This window comes from Elephantulus edwardii, unplaced genomic scaffold (assembly GCF_000299155.1).
Source record: "Elephantulus edwardii isolate Elephantulus edwardi_28Jun2011 unplaced genomic scaffold, EleEdw1.0 scaffold00007, whole genome shotgun sequence".
Lineage (NCBI taxonomy): Eukaryota > Metazoa > Chordata > Mammalia > Macroscelidea > Macroscelididae > Elephantulus > Elephantulus edwardii.
This window is the reverse complement of record NW_006399757.1, coordinates 22,867,789-22,882,845: the sequence shown is the minus strand read 5'-3', so window position 1 is coordinate 22,882,845 and position 15,057 is coordinate 22,867,789. Positions and strand designations below refer to the sequence as shown.

Genomic DNA, 15,057 nt, shown 5'->3' with positions numbered 1-15,057 from the left:
CTACTGATGTGCTGTTCTAGTCGTTTTTGGATAATCTTCAGTAGAATCTTGCTTGCATGTGAAGTCAATGATATTGTTCTGTAGTTTCCACACTCTGTTGGGTCATCCTTCTTTGGAATGGGAACAAATATAGATCTCTTCCAGTCAGTTAGCCAAGTGGTTGTTCTCCAGATTTCTTGGCACAACTTGGTGAGCACATCCATGGCAGCATCTGTTAGCTGAAATACATCAATTGGTATAACATCTATTCCTGGGGTCTTATTTTTTTGCTATTTCCTTCAAAGCAGCTTGAACTTCTTCCTTCATCACCTAGGCTCTTGCTCAAATGTTATTTAATTAAATTCTTCTTTATCTGCCAATTCCTTTCGATACAATGTCTCAGTATATTCCTTCCATCTTCTTTTAGTACTTTCTGGATCATATAATATTCTGCCTGAAGCATCCTTGATTATAGCAACGCGAGGTTTGAATTTGTTCTTCAGTTCCTTGATCTTAAGAAATGCTGAACGAGTTATAGAGCAGGGCAACTTATACTGGAAACTATTTATAAACTTACCTGATCTTGTAGCAGAGTACCTCCAAAGGCCCAGATACAAGCAAAGACAAAATAGACTTCATAAATTTCCTTGGGGCTGTCGGAGGGGACGTTTTCAGGTGTTAACAGGCATTCCAAAAGAGCGCAAATAGTCTAATGAGAAAGCAACAGTTGTTCATTTGGGACATTTAAAAATTAATAGTGTAACTTTCATAGATCTTTCCCACAAATCCATTTTATCTTTAGTAGATGATAAACTTTTTTCCCAACTCCATAAACGAATGACTTTGTAAGAGCTAAAAATTACTGCACATCACTGATTATTCCAGATTGACAGTTATTTTTCTCTTAGGACTTTTACCATAGCTGCATTCACGTGTGGCTTAATGTCCACACTGTCTCATTAAATAGAGGTTATGTGATTTAGGTATTATATAAATAAGCCTAGATTATTAATAAGTTCTATTATAAATTTATCTTTAAATCAAATCTGTATGTAAGCTTTATTAAAATTGATGCTATAGTACAAAATGTGCACGGATGGTTAAATGAAAATTTAATTTACTCTGAATACCTTTATTCAAATCACAATAAAATAGTGGCATAGCTGCCATAGTTAAATCCATATCATAGCTAAAATACGTTCATCAAATATTTGTCTTCTTGTTGTTGTTAAGTAAGTCTGGTTTATTAAATGTTACTTATAGTGTCCTTGTGTTTAATAGATTAAAACTATGCCTGATCATAAAAAAATTTAGAAAAATTACTGCTTTAGGTTTCTAAGCCAATGGTAGAAAACTCCCGTCCCGTTTAACCACATTGATATTATATTGTGCTGTTGTTAGGTTCTGACAAGTTTGGACCAGCTCATAATTGACCCACCAGCAGGTTTTCAGGGCCTTTAACTAGAAGGGGAGGAGACTGTCTATTTTTCTCCTATGGAAGAGGTAGTGGATTTGAGCCATGTGCCTTTGGGTTGGCAGCAAGACTCGTTACCACTTGGCCACCAGAGCTCCATACTGATACTCAAGGTAACAGCAAACTAGTATTATAAAGATTAAAAAATTATATTACCCAACTAAAATCACTCTAAAGAAAAATTTTGTATGGCATCACTTTTAGAAATATCCAGAGGAGGCGAGTGTACAGAGAGCAGAGTTTATTAGTAGTTACTGGGGCCAAGAAGGAATAAAGACAAAAATTGGGCTCGTTGCTTATGGGACCTCAAGTTTCTGGAAAGGACTGTGGGGAAATGTAGAAACAACTATGGTGCTGGTTGGACAATATGGTATATAAAATTAATGTCAGTAAATTACATATGAAGGGTGTTAAATGGTAAAAGTTTTCCTCTAACTCATTCCTGTCGATTCAGAACTGACTTATAGCTGGTCCTCCAAAGGGTTTTCAGATGCTGTGAATATCACAGGAGGACACTGCCCATCTTTCTCTCCAGGAGCAGCTGGTAGATTTGAACCTCCTGCCTTTGGGTTGCCAGTGCCACTCCTTACTCAGTGGGCTACCAGTTAACCCAGTTTCATGTCATGTGTATGTACTACAATAATAAACAAAACCCTGAAATAAATATAACCTAAAGAAGCAAAAAGAACAGGCATATAATGATGCCCTTTTTAGGAATAATTTTATACATAATATTCCATAATTTACTTTCCCACTTAAAAATATATGAAAAGCATCTTTGCTTATCAAAAAGTACTATGCTGTGATATCATCAGGATTTAATGCACAAGACTCCACTCTACTGACTATTTTCACATCATTGCACATTTAGATAACCTACTTCCCACTATGGCTTTGGCAGTAGGTTTGGCCACCTGTTGTCACAAATTTAGAATGTTGGGCTGGCAGCCTTAGCCTGTGGCATATTTTAGACACCAGACTAAATTTAACCTGGGAAGAAGTGCTGTCCAGGAATGTGTCCTTCACACACTCAGATGACACCCAAGCACCCTCCTGGCCATAAACACGCCCCGTGGTGTGGGTAGTCCCACTGCGAACAATGAGACCATAGTTGCAATAAATGCCTCTCCCATAAGGACTAATAACCAGTCTGAGCACACTTTTTGGCTCCTTCTCTGAAGCACACACATCATTTGTCGGTAATGAGCATTGTCATTGGATCCAAATAGCTCATGATGTCCTGTCCACTATTTTTGGAGGCAACAATAGATATCAGTCATTATCGCACAAAAGAGCAATGCAAGCAGTAATAAAGCCAGACAAGATTGAATGTGCCCTTCTTTGTTAGCTGGGGAAATGAGGGTAAAACCCAAGAGAGACAGGTAAATTGATCTTGGAAATAGTTTGAAACTACTTTTTTCCTTAGAGGGCTCTGAGGGTTTAGTGGTAATGATCTACACTACCAACCATAAGGCACTTGGTTCAAATTCAACAGATGCCTTGTAGAAAAAAAGATGTTCGATATCCTCCCATGCAATTTACTGCCTCTGAAAACCCACTTGAGGGTCAGGTATGGGTTGGTTCTGATTCACTGGTACACAACAATAACAACATCAAACCCCCAAAATATTTTAATAGAAACAGGTGAACACTCCTTATACTTTTAAATGTCTTCTGATTTCTATTATTTAATATTATACCATAGTTGTCAATTTAAATGAAATTTTAAATAAAATAAGGCTCTAGTTTTTGTAAGGAAATAGAATTTGTTGTCAAGAAAAATAATGTAGAACTCCAGGACTATGCAATTTCTGAGTGGAAGCCATATTGTTCTGAAGAATGTTAAGATCAAAACAATAAAGACTGAAGGTTTCACCGTGGCCAGTCCACTGAGCTGCAAATTCTAATGACAAAATATTGTGTTGGTTTTTTAAAATTTTCTCCCAAATACAATACTTTTAAAAAAATGCTTTAGTTCCTGTGCTAACAATTAACAAATACATATTTTAAAGTGTATTCTGAAAGAATTAATGCTTATTACCAGAACCAAAGTTAAGCTTTTTCGTATTTTGTAAAACACAGCATATTAAGTTCTTAAGGGGGCCATTTTTTTTAAGGGGGCCATTTTAAAGTATCCCTTTTTTATATTCATTTCTGTCATAAATCTCTGTTCTTACAGGTAACCACAAAAAAGAGGCTATAAAACAACAGTGGGGTGGGTGGCGGGTAGCTAATGATAAAATGACATTTCTGCATACTACAAAAGGAGGAGGTGAGAGTGAAGTCATATTAATTCCTACTGACCTATTTTCACACTAGTCTTGAATGAAAAAAAGTTAACACCACAGAGAATCACACAAATACACAAGCCAACTTGAGAAAGAACATTATCATGCTTTTGCAAGTATTACACCAGAGGAAGTCTAATTAGGCTAACCACATAATTAATTCATTATGAATAAATTCAGACCTGCTTTCAGAAAGAAATTATACCTCAGATAATTACTGCTGAAGACTATCGTTTACTTAATTGGTGTGTGAATTATCCAAAAACCTTAACTTTCTCTTCTTATTATGCTGGTAACTATTTTCCACTTAGCTTCAAGCAAATTTGGTAACATGGTAACTTGACAGTAACAAAGAATTTAGAAACAAAATTTGCTTCTATGGGGAGGGACCTTTCAGTGAAGTTTTATGCTTACAGAGGCTGGGGTGAGTTTTCCTTCATGCTGAGATTAATTCAAAACCTTCATTGCTGTGTGCTGTGAATTATTTTCATTTGCTTCCATGACAACATATCATATATACCTTTCACTCTTACCAGCTGTCTTGTAATTAGGATCAGAAAAACTTCCCCCTAGAATATTCTGAACTTTTCATTTATATTGACAGGACCTAAGAAATCTTTTGGGAGGGGAAGGGGAGAGAAGAAAAGAAGGGCAGAGTGGGAGGTCTGTGGGTGGTAACACATTTATGGCAAAATTTAGAAGTTTTTCTCTTATTCTCTGGCCAACATTTTAATTGCACTAATTTCTTTCATTCAAAAGGCACACTGAGCACCTTCTCTGGGCAAATTACTCAGGAAATAGAAAAATACAAAAAGCTGCTGAGATCCTGTTCTGCTCAAATATACTTGGAAGGAAACAATGACTCCAAAACCCCATACTTAGCACCTGTGATGTGTTAGGGATTTGGTGTTGTCTCTGAAAAAAAAAAATCATGGAGCTTTCCTTCCACTTAGGTATTAAATACCTAGACCAGGCAAACATTTTTTTGATGATGTTGCCGGGGGCTTCTGAGTTGACTGCAACTCAGAATGACTCAATGAACCTTGCCCTATCTGTTGCCATCTCAAGATTTCCATCATGTCCAAGCCCTTTGTTGGAGCCATTGTGCCAATCCGTCTCTTTGGGGTTCTTCTTTTCTTTTGCTGACTCTACCTTTCCTGGTTTTTCTTTTCTTTTTTTAAAAGACTAGCCCCTCTTGACAGCATGCCCTACATATGTGAGATAAAGAAAACATCGAGGGATGGGCAATTATCTAAACATCAACTTAACAACTCATTGCTGGCCACTTGGAACTGACTCATAGCTGCCACTCTGGTGGGTTTTCAGAGGTTGTAAATTGCATCATCTTTCTCCCGCAGAGTAGCTAATAATTTGGACTTCTGGGAGCACAATCTCTGAGTTAACGACACAATCCCATGGCTACGGCCTCAGAGCTCCCCATAGATAAAGACCCAAGATTATTAGTGGTCCCAGAGGCAGATGGGAGAGGAGAGGTTAAAGGGACTCAAGACTTAAAAGACAATGAGTTTCTATTAAGGGGAAAGTTGCAAGTCGATGATGATTATAGTTGTAAAGAGTCATGAAATGATAAAGTATGTTTTGTTACATACATATATTTGCAACAACTAAACAAGTAAAAGCAATAGGAAACATGAATATGGGGGGAGGAGTGGTTTAGAGTAACCTAACCATTCCAGATATCTTCCCGTCTTTTAAACCAAGCAAAACCTCCTATCCTTTCAGTCAAACCCCACTGCCATATCAAAGCCAGAATCACTACAATAAAAAAGAGCTGACCTGCACCAGGCTGTTTTCTGAAATTGAAGTGATGGTTTTAAAGCTTGTTCTCAGCTTATCCAAGCATGCAGGAACATACTTATCAAAAAGAATAGTTAAGTTGGCCTTTTCTGATTGATGCCGCCTTCTGTCTATCCAACTGGCCACATACCTGAAAAATAACACAGAAAAGCTTTTATGGAGCACTGGGCTTCGAAGGGAGACTATCCTTCCATCAAAAGCTGCTCCCTTCAGCTCAGCTTGATGTACCACTTCAGGGATGTGGTTAGTGAGTTCATTCTAGTGCCCAATCTGCAAATATTTTAAAATGGCTCTTTAAAAACTTGCATTAATGGCCAATTTTTTCCCTAATGAAAAGAATGTAAAAGAAACTCGTAATGGCACTTAGAAGGCAAACATAATGGAGTATAAGTAGGCCATTACCAAGCATTTGTCAAGAAGGGCAGGGTGTCATTTCCCAAAGGACCAAAACTATTCTCATGGGGTCACTCTTATTTATGGAAACAGCTTGGGATTGTTCTTGATTAATAGTGGCATCAATTATTTGGTAATGAGAAATCAGTTACAAATAAAAAGGTGAAAATTCCACAGAGGCTTTTTCAAAGGCCCTCTGTTTCTACATGGAGAGGACGTAACTCTAACCTGATAGCTGCTAATGCATTTTAAATAACTGACTTTAAGATTTCAGTGCATATTTGGGTGCACAGGTATTTATCTGAAGCTTATGGTCTGTTGTAAATTCTGATACATAAAATCCCATCACACATTGTTGCTGTTAGATACCACGGAGTCAACAACAACTCATAGTGACCCTATGAACAACAAATTTGAACCCTGTCCAATCTTCACCACCCTCCTTTCATATAGTCAAGAAATAACACACCCAAAAATCCCCTAGTGCCATGCAATTGTGTCTGACTCCTAGTGAATCTTCATTTGGTTTCTGAGGCTGTAATTTTTTCTAAATGTATTTTTTAACTATATTATTTACAAAATTCTAATACAAATTAGAACAAATTCTTTCGATTTCTCTCACACACCCCCACCCACCAAATTGAACACTCCAATGATTAATCCCCTCTTCCCACTGTACGTCCATATCCCTCTGCTTCCAGCCTCTCCCACCCACCCTGAATTCTTATACTACTTCTACAATAATGGTCTTTCACAATATTTATCCTTGTGGGACTGAATTAGTTCACTCAACATAATGCTCTCCAGTCCCTCCCAAGTTAGATAATAGTTTACAAAGTTATTGCTCCTGCATGCTACCTAGTATTCCATTGTGTGACTTTCTGCCTCAGGGAGGCTGGTGGATTCAATCTGCTGAACTTTGCATTAGCAGGGCAATATGCTATCCACTCCACCACCAGAGCTCTTTTAAAAACAAACAAACAAACAAACAAACAAACAACTTCAACAATGAAAAGAATCATGGGTTCGTTGAACAAAAAATCAGCAAGACTTAGCTGCGTCCACAGTAGCTTCTGGAAGTCCAATTTTATGATGATCAGCTAAAAATAACTGTTCAAGAAGTCCTCTGTATGCAAAAAGTCATGCTAATAAATTTATTTAGTTGAGATTAGAGAAACAACATGAGTCCCAGATCAACTACAGCTACATTTGGCTTTAAGCAAATATGGTTTAATAAAGTAAATGTCTTGGAAAAAATTAAGGCATGTTTTTTTATTTTACAAAAGGCTTTCTTTGATTTTCAAGAGACATTATGATGGACAGTTATTAAACAGTGAATTATGTTTATACTGTGATAATATATATCAAGTGTCAGCTGTCAAAACACTTGTTGGTCCAAGAGCGATGGTTTTCAGTTAAAGTTTAGTGGCATGATGACACTGACAGAGCATGCATGTTATGGTGGTGGCGATGGTGGGCATCAAGAAACAGGGGAAAGCAGGGATTAGTAATAACAAAGGCAAGAAGATCATACCTACTCCTTAGCTACTGGTTTGATTGCACATCCAAATCTCAGTATGTAGCATTTATCAGGAAGGGGAAAAGAAAGAAGTGAAGACTTACTTCTTATTAGATGCTACTGAGTCAAATGTGACTCACAACAATTCCATGTGGCAATGTAGGACTGCTCCATAGTGTTCTCTAGGCTGTAATATTCACAAGAGCCAAGCTACAGTATTGATTCCTGTGGAGATGCTAAGTGGGTTCAAGCTGTGGCCTTCTATTGAGCAACTGGACCCTTTGCCATTACACCACCAGCTTTCCTTGGGGCTTGGTTAGGGAGATAGAAGGCTCTTGAATGAGACTGCCCAGATTTGCACCCCAATTGATCACTTCATTTTAATTTCTTAAGCTCTATCACTAACTTTTCTTTACAAATTTTTTCATACAGAAGAAGCACAAAAGCTCATCAATAAAAAATGGCTTGAGAAACTGTAGATAATGGAATACTATGCAGCACTAAGGAATAGTGAGTTTGTAAAATACTACATAACATGGGAGAGTCTAGACAGCATTATGCTGAATGAACTAATTGTTTCATAAAGATAAACACTGTGTAAGACTATTATTGTAAAAATGAGATAGCTAGTAATGTTAATGTATAAGATTATATAGTAAGGTACAAGATTAAAAGTAAGATAAATGTCCAGAAGAGGAAAGAGGGAAGAGGGAGGAAAAAGGAGAAGGGTGGAAATCAGCAGGATAGCGGAGTTTAATGGACAGATTGGCAGGGAGTGGTAGGTGAAGAAATAGGAAAGATTCAAAAATACAGGTTGTATTTATTATTTGCTGTCCTGCTGAACTTTGCTATCATTGCTGGCATGAGAGGGTATCTTGTAGTTGTTTTTATTTGCATCTCTTTGACAGCTAGAGATTTTGAACATTTCTTCATACATTTTGTTTACCATATGAATGTTTTCTTTGGTTAAGTGTCTATTCATATCCTGTGCCCATTTTGTGACTGGGTTATCTTTTTCTTGTTGAGGTGCCAGTGTAGTCTAGAAATTATGGGTATAAATCCCTTATCAAATAAGCCATTGCTGAGTATTTTTCCCAATCTGTGGGTTTCCTTTTTATCCTGTTGGAAAAGTGTTTTGATGGGCATAGAGATTTGATCCTTAGAAGGTCACCTTCACCTATCTTATTCTCTCCTGGTTGTATGTTTTTCATTATGCTTGGAAGTCTCTTCATGCTGGGGATGAGGGCTTCTAGAATTGTTCCTAGGTTTTCTCTGATAAATTTTACAGTCTTTGGTTTTATTCATAGGTCCCTGATCCACCTTGAGCTGGTTTTGTGTATGGTGTGAAGTGTGAGCCTTGCCTAAGTTTTCTGCAGTTTTCCAATTTTATCAGCACCATTTGTTAAAGTGGCTGTCATTTCCCCACTTCACTGATTCCATCTTCTTGTCAAACATCAGTTGACCATAGGTTGATGAGCTGATTTCTGGATTCTCAATTCTCTTCCACCAATTGCTATACCAATACCATGCTATCTTGACCACCACAGCTGTGTAGTAGGATTTGAGATCAGGAAGTGTAATGCCTCCTATTTTGTTTCTCTTTTTTGGTAGTGCTTTACTTATTTGAATAAAATTAGAAAGTGTCTTTTCCATCTCATTGAGGAATGGAATTGGTTTCTACTTTGAGATTGCACTGCACTTGAGGTTGTGAAGAGTCTGAAAGAGACTCTTATTCACTGCCTGTGGAAATGTAAAATGGCACAATGACTATGGAAGGTGGTTTGGTGCTTTCTCAAAAAAGTTGGGAATAAAAATACCATTTACATCCCAGCAGATACATACACACCATGTTTATTGCAGCTTTGTTCACAATAGCAGGGAGTTGGAAACAACCTAAGTGTCCATCAACAAACGAATGGCTAGAGAAGCTGTGGTATATTCGCACAATGGAATACTATGCTGCATTAAAAAACAAGGAACTCATGCAATATTACTCAAAATGGTTGACTCTGGAGAACATTATGCTGAGTGAAATGTCCCAGTCACAAAGGGACAAATATTGCATGGTGCCACTGTTGTAGAATGGGACTGTCCTTGGGGTTGGGGAGAGACTGAGTAAGATGGGTTCAATAATGTATGCTGCTCTGAAACAGAGAAGGGAGAAAACTGTTTAAAAGAGATATGTGATTAGGTATTTCGGTCATGACAGGAGTCTAGAGCGATGGCTACATGGTGGAGTGGACCTGGGGGGAGGGTTTGTAAAATAATGAAAGAATCTTTTCTTTTACTTTTCCAAGAGGGTAATGTCTGGTGGGGGTGAGCCTTGGGAGGGGACAAATCTACAACAATGAATGAATGGAAATCCAAAGTCTCTGTAAATTTTCACTGAAATTAATAACAAATTTAAATTTAAAAAAATTAAGTTAGAGTAAGGATGGCAATGGAACCACCTTACCTCTGTAACTTGATTTGTGCCACTATTAGAACCTCTACTCAGAATACTATTGCTTTTCAATTTTTGACTCATGCACTTTTAACTTGTTAGTTAAATTTGTATCTTCTAGGCTGCAACACTTCCATGATACATCTTCAAGGATATGAACATGTATGGCTAAGCACAACTGATAACAGTGCATCTAAATTCCAAAATCAATCTCCATAATAGTCTATGTGTTTCCTACTGCTAAGGGGGCCCTTTGGAGTAGTGAGAGAAGACATTCACCCTGAAACCCACAGCGTTCCTTTTCAGCAGGAAGTAGCTAAGAGAATATGCCATCCCCTTTTCCTTATGAATCAGGGTGAAGTCTCTCTCAGGGAGGAGTGATAGGGAATGGCAAGGGGCACACTGACAAAGGAGATTAATCAGAACTGGCTTTGACAAGCACTGTGGCAATTGGACAATTAAAACAGACATTGGGGGGGAAGAAGAGCAAACTGGGGAGGAGGGTGGAGAAAACAGTGCAACAATGAATGAATGAAAACCCAAAATCTCTGTAAATGTTCATTAAAACTAATAAAATTTAATAAAAAAAAGAAACATTATAAAGAAAGAGAAAAAAAAATACCATTTGACTCAGCAATTCCACTATTTGGAATATACCCTAAAGAAACCAGAGCCACAACTCAAACAGATGTGTGCACACCCATGTTTACTGCTGCATTATTCACAATAGCAAAGAAATGGAAGCAACCCAAGTGCTCATCAACAAAAGAATGGATAGAAAAACTATGGTACATTCACACTATGGAATATTACACAGCATTGAAAAACAATGAATTCGCAAAACATTACATAATATGTGTTAGTGTGGAAAAGAGTGGGCTGAGCAAAATATCTTATAGTCAAAAAAGGACAAACACTGAATAACATCGCTGTTAGAGAGTAAGACTGACATGGAGTTTGGGTGGAGAATAGGAAAAGAGTGTGTAGATAATGAACACTGTGTTGGAACAGATGAGGGGAAGAACTGTTTGAGAGAAATGTATGATTAGGCACTGTATGACAACAATCTGGAACAAGAGGTGCATTGCAAAGTGAACTGGGGAGGGGAAGGGAAGAAAATGGAAAAAAATGAATAGAAAAAAAGCAAAGACGGGGTAATAATAGGCATAGATCAATAGTGATTCATTATATAAATGCACTGTGTATGAATGATTAAAACATGATGTGAATGAAAGATTGTATAAAACTCTAGGCACATGAACAAAACAAAATGTAAATGAATTAGTGCCTGAAAATCAATATATAAAAGTTAGAGCATAATGATTCATCCCTTTTTTTAAAGAAAAAAGTTATTTTAATGGATGTTAACAGAGAGCTTAGATTTTCATTCATTCATTGTTGCACATTTTACAGAATCTCTCTGCCTCCTTTCCCCCCCTCCCAGATAATTATATTTTTTTAAAAATTCATTCATTCATCTCTTCTTAACTGAGCAATTGGACAAGATATTAAACCTCTTTTTTCCCTATAGTTTCTCAACTGTCATTGAGATGATAATAATATGCACTTCCTAGGAAGACTGAGAGGATTAAATGACTTCACATGTACAGGGCTGTGACTCATAGCTGACAACATACATTCTCAATAAACCGTGCTCATTAGTAGAGTTGGTAGGATCGTGCTCAGAACCCAACTGTCTTTATGCAACTTTCCTGAAGGCAGTGATACCTTGTAGAAAGGCTCTGAAAGCACAGCAAATTCCACCCTTCCCAGTCCCCTCACACCAGCCTGCAAAATGGGATTGGCTTACTTTGCATATGGCAGGTCAGGAATCACTATACCATTAAGTTCTACTGACAGTGGACAAAGGCTCCAAGAAAATACTTCTGGGTGTGCCAGCAAATGGTGCAAATACACACATTACCTCTGCAGGTCTGCGTTCCTCTGGTGGTGGTGGTTGTTCTGTGTCATCAAGTGGCCCGCAACCCATAGTAACCCTATGCACAGCAGCTTTGAACCCTGCCCTGTCCTGAGCCAGTCTCACCTCACAATGAACAAATAGAGTGTCAGTGGTAAATGATACCATCCAACACATGTGGGAGAATTGGCAATAAATGCTGTAAGAATATTTCAGAGGAAAAAGTATGTTCTACAGCTGTGGCTCCATAAACTTAACTAGTTAAAATGTAACTCCTCTTTTGGAGTCAGGCTAAATTTAGAAATACTCCATTTCTTGTCATTTACAACAAGAAACCAGCCATCACACCAAATCTTCAAACTCATTACAATTGAATTGAAATCAACCGATAGCTGATACCCTAGCTGTTTTCCCAAAGCTGTAAATCACATGGGAGGAGACTTCCCATGTTTATCCTGAGGAGGAGCTGATGGATTCAAAGCACCAGCAAGATGCCACTTTTAAGTTGACAGCACATCTCCTTATAGTCTATGCCACTACAATGTTCTATTTATGATAAATAATAAAGTAAACTACATTTCTACTGTTATGCTCTGGAAGGGAACACTGTTGTTATTGTTGTTGTGTACCAAAAAGTCAGAGCTGACCCATAGCTCACCCTCCGATGGGTTCTCAAGAGGCAGCTAATTGCATGGGAAGAGGTTACCCATCCTTCTCCTGCTAAGGGAACATAGAAATCACTTTTATATTTTTCATTGTTCATGTCACTTTCCTTTAATATATTTTTATCATTTATTTGATAAAAAATGTCATTAATTATAAATTTTCAGAAAAATATCTTCTGTACCTTGTCCTTTTTCCATTTCACAAGATCGCAAGAGACATTCCCAGAGCTCAGTATTATTCTAGTAGATGCAATTAAAACTCGGAATTAAAATAGGTTTGACTTCTAAGGCTAGTCATGTGCTAGTATAATTTTTAAAAATGCTGGACCCAAAACATGATTATAAAATTATTTTTAAAAAATAACTCTGGGATTTTTTAAATAAAAATATTCTAAGAGACCAAAGTAATAAACACATCATCTCTTGCCCTTAAATGGTAGGTTACAAGGATGCTATGAGAATAGTATTTAACTGTCCCTTTACTAACACTATTTAACTAGTTCCCCCAATATAAATTTTAAAAAATACAGATTTTCAAGTTTTGCTTATTGATAGGGCTTGGAAGGAATGTCACACCAATGACAATAAGTACATGTGGCATCTCTCATTTAAATCTTCAATACTACTGACCATATTAAAAGGAAGGAGCTTTAGTGGCTCTGTGGCTAAGACTCTAGACTTTGAACAATGAAGATCCATAGTTCAAACACATCATCGGTCCTATGGAAGAAAGAAGAGACAGTCCACCCTAAAATCTACAGCAGTATTTTGGGGCTGTTTATTCTGTCTCACCAGGTCACTATCAGTTGCAATTGACCTGATAGCAAATGAGTATGTGTTTTGGTTTATATTAAAAGAGTTTGCTGGAGAAAAGGTGGATTTTGGGTCTGGAGTAAGAAAAGTCTCAGATGGACTAGAATCATCTTGTTCAGGCAGAAAAAGTGTTCAAAGACTAAGGAGGTGAGCAAGAAGCACACAGAGGCTTTTATTTGAAGGGTGTCACACTGACAAAATCTGGTATCATTTGACCACCTAACTGAATAGTGCTGGTAATGAGTCTTAACCCATTTAAATTAAAAATTCATGAGAAGGGGAAGAAAGTGAAATCACAATTTAAAATCAGTGAAATCAATATCATGAATCCAAGTTATTGTTCTAACTCAAGCCAATAACCATCAGGATTTCTTCTCACTAGAAGGGGGGAAAGAGTATGTAGGAGATATGGGTAGAGAAAATTTTTATTACAGAAAAAAAGAGGTGAGTTAATACTTATAAATGTTATATAGCATTGAGGCAGAACCAATTCATACCTGACCCTCAAGCAATTTTTCAAAGGCAGTAAACCAAACAGGAGGATACTGCACACCTTTCTTCCTCAGAGCAACTGGTAGATTCAAACTGCATACATTTAGGTTACCAGTGCAAGTCTGTACTTCTAGGCCACAAGACATATCAACACATATAAATGGAAAGACTAAAGTGGGAGAAAGTGCAGCCAGAGTGCTCTTTGGAGGCAGAGATGGTGAAGTTTCATCTTTCATACTCTGGACATGTAGCTAGACAAGGCTATTCCTTGGAAAGGGGCATCATGCTTGGAAAGATGAAGGGTCAGTGAAGGAGGGGAAGACCCCCAATGAGATGGACTGACACATCGCAACAATGGGCTTTACTGTGTCAGAGATGGTGAGGATGGCACAGGACAGGGCAGGGTTCAGGTTGTTTGTTCACACAGTTGCTATGAGTTGGACTCGATTAACACCTGACAACAACTGTGTAACCACCAAAGAACCAATCTTTGAGACCCTTGGTTTGTTTCCTTTTTCAAAAAAAGGGAATAATCAAGAAAGAAAAAATGAAGGAATGTTCTAGATAAAACAGCAGAGACATGACAAGTAAATACAATGAATGACCCTTACTTTGACGTGTGTTAGATTAAAAACAAAACTTTATAGAGGTTGATACTAGTGTAATTGGGAAAATTTGAGACATGAATGCTTATTATATAGTGTTGTATTGAGAATATACTTCTTGTGTTTGTTAATTTTCTGTATCCTCATAGAAGAGCTCTTCAAGAACAGATGCTTATGAGTATACTTAATGATGAAGTGTCTAAAAACCTTCAGCTTAGCTTCAGACAATTCCACAAAAATAAAATAATAAAGGTAGAAAATGCATGTTTCTACACAGCCAGAAGGAAAGCAAATGTAGTAGAATGGTAACAATATAGTGACTCTAGAAAAAGGGTGCACTGTACTCCCTTTCCGCTTTTCTATAGACCTGAACACTTTCTTTCTTTTTGTAAAACAATAGCCTTTCTTTATTGAACATTTTTAAGCATTATATGTGCATTATCTTACTTCTTCTTATTGAATTGTTTTTTTTATTTAAGTGAAAGTTTGCAAATCCCAAACACTTTATAATAAAAAGTTGGGAGAAAATAAAGATTTAAGATATTGGTTTAGAAAAAGGCATTCCCTTTAAGAACAGGAACTAGGCAAGGATGCCCACTATCACCTCTTTTATTCAATATTGTTTTGGAAGTCTTAGCAATAGCAATAAG

The 15,057-nt window shown here is 37.3% G+C and overlaps 1 protein-coding gene across 1 annotated transcript in view; it reads right to left on the bottom strand.

Moving 5' to 3' along the window:
• DNAH11 (dynein, axonemal, heavy chain 11) overlaps positions 1–15,057 on the bottom strand; it is a 481,900-nt gene that overhangs the window by 260,943 nt on the left and 205,900 nt on the right. The window contains exons 43-44 of the mRNA XM_006880385.1: positions 5,539–5,689; positions 557–688 (exon numbers count right to left, since the gene is read on the bottom strand). Of these exons, the coding sequence (XP_006880447.1) occupies positions 557–688; positions 5,539–5,689 (283 nt within the window). The remainder of the gene's footprint in view (positions 1–556; positions 689–5,538; positions 5,690–15,057) is intronic.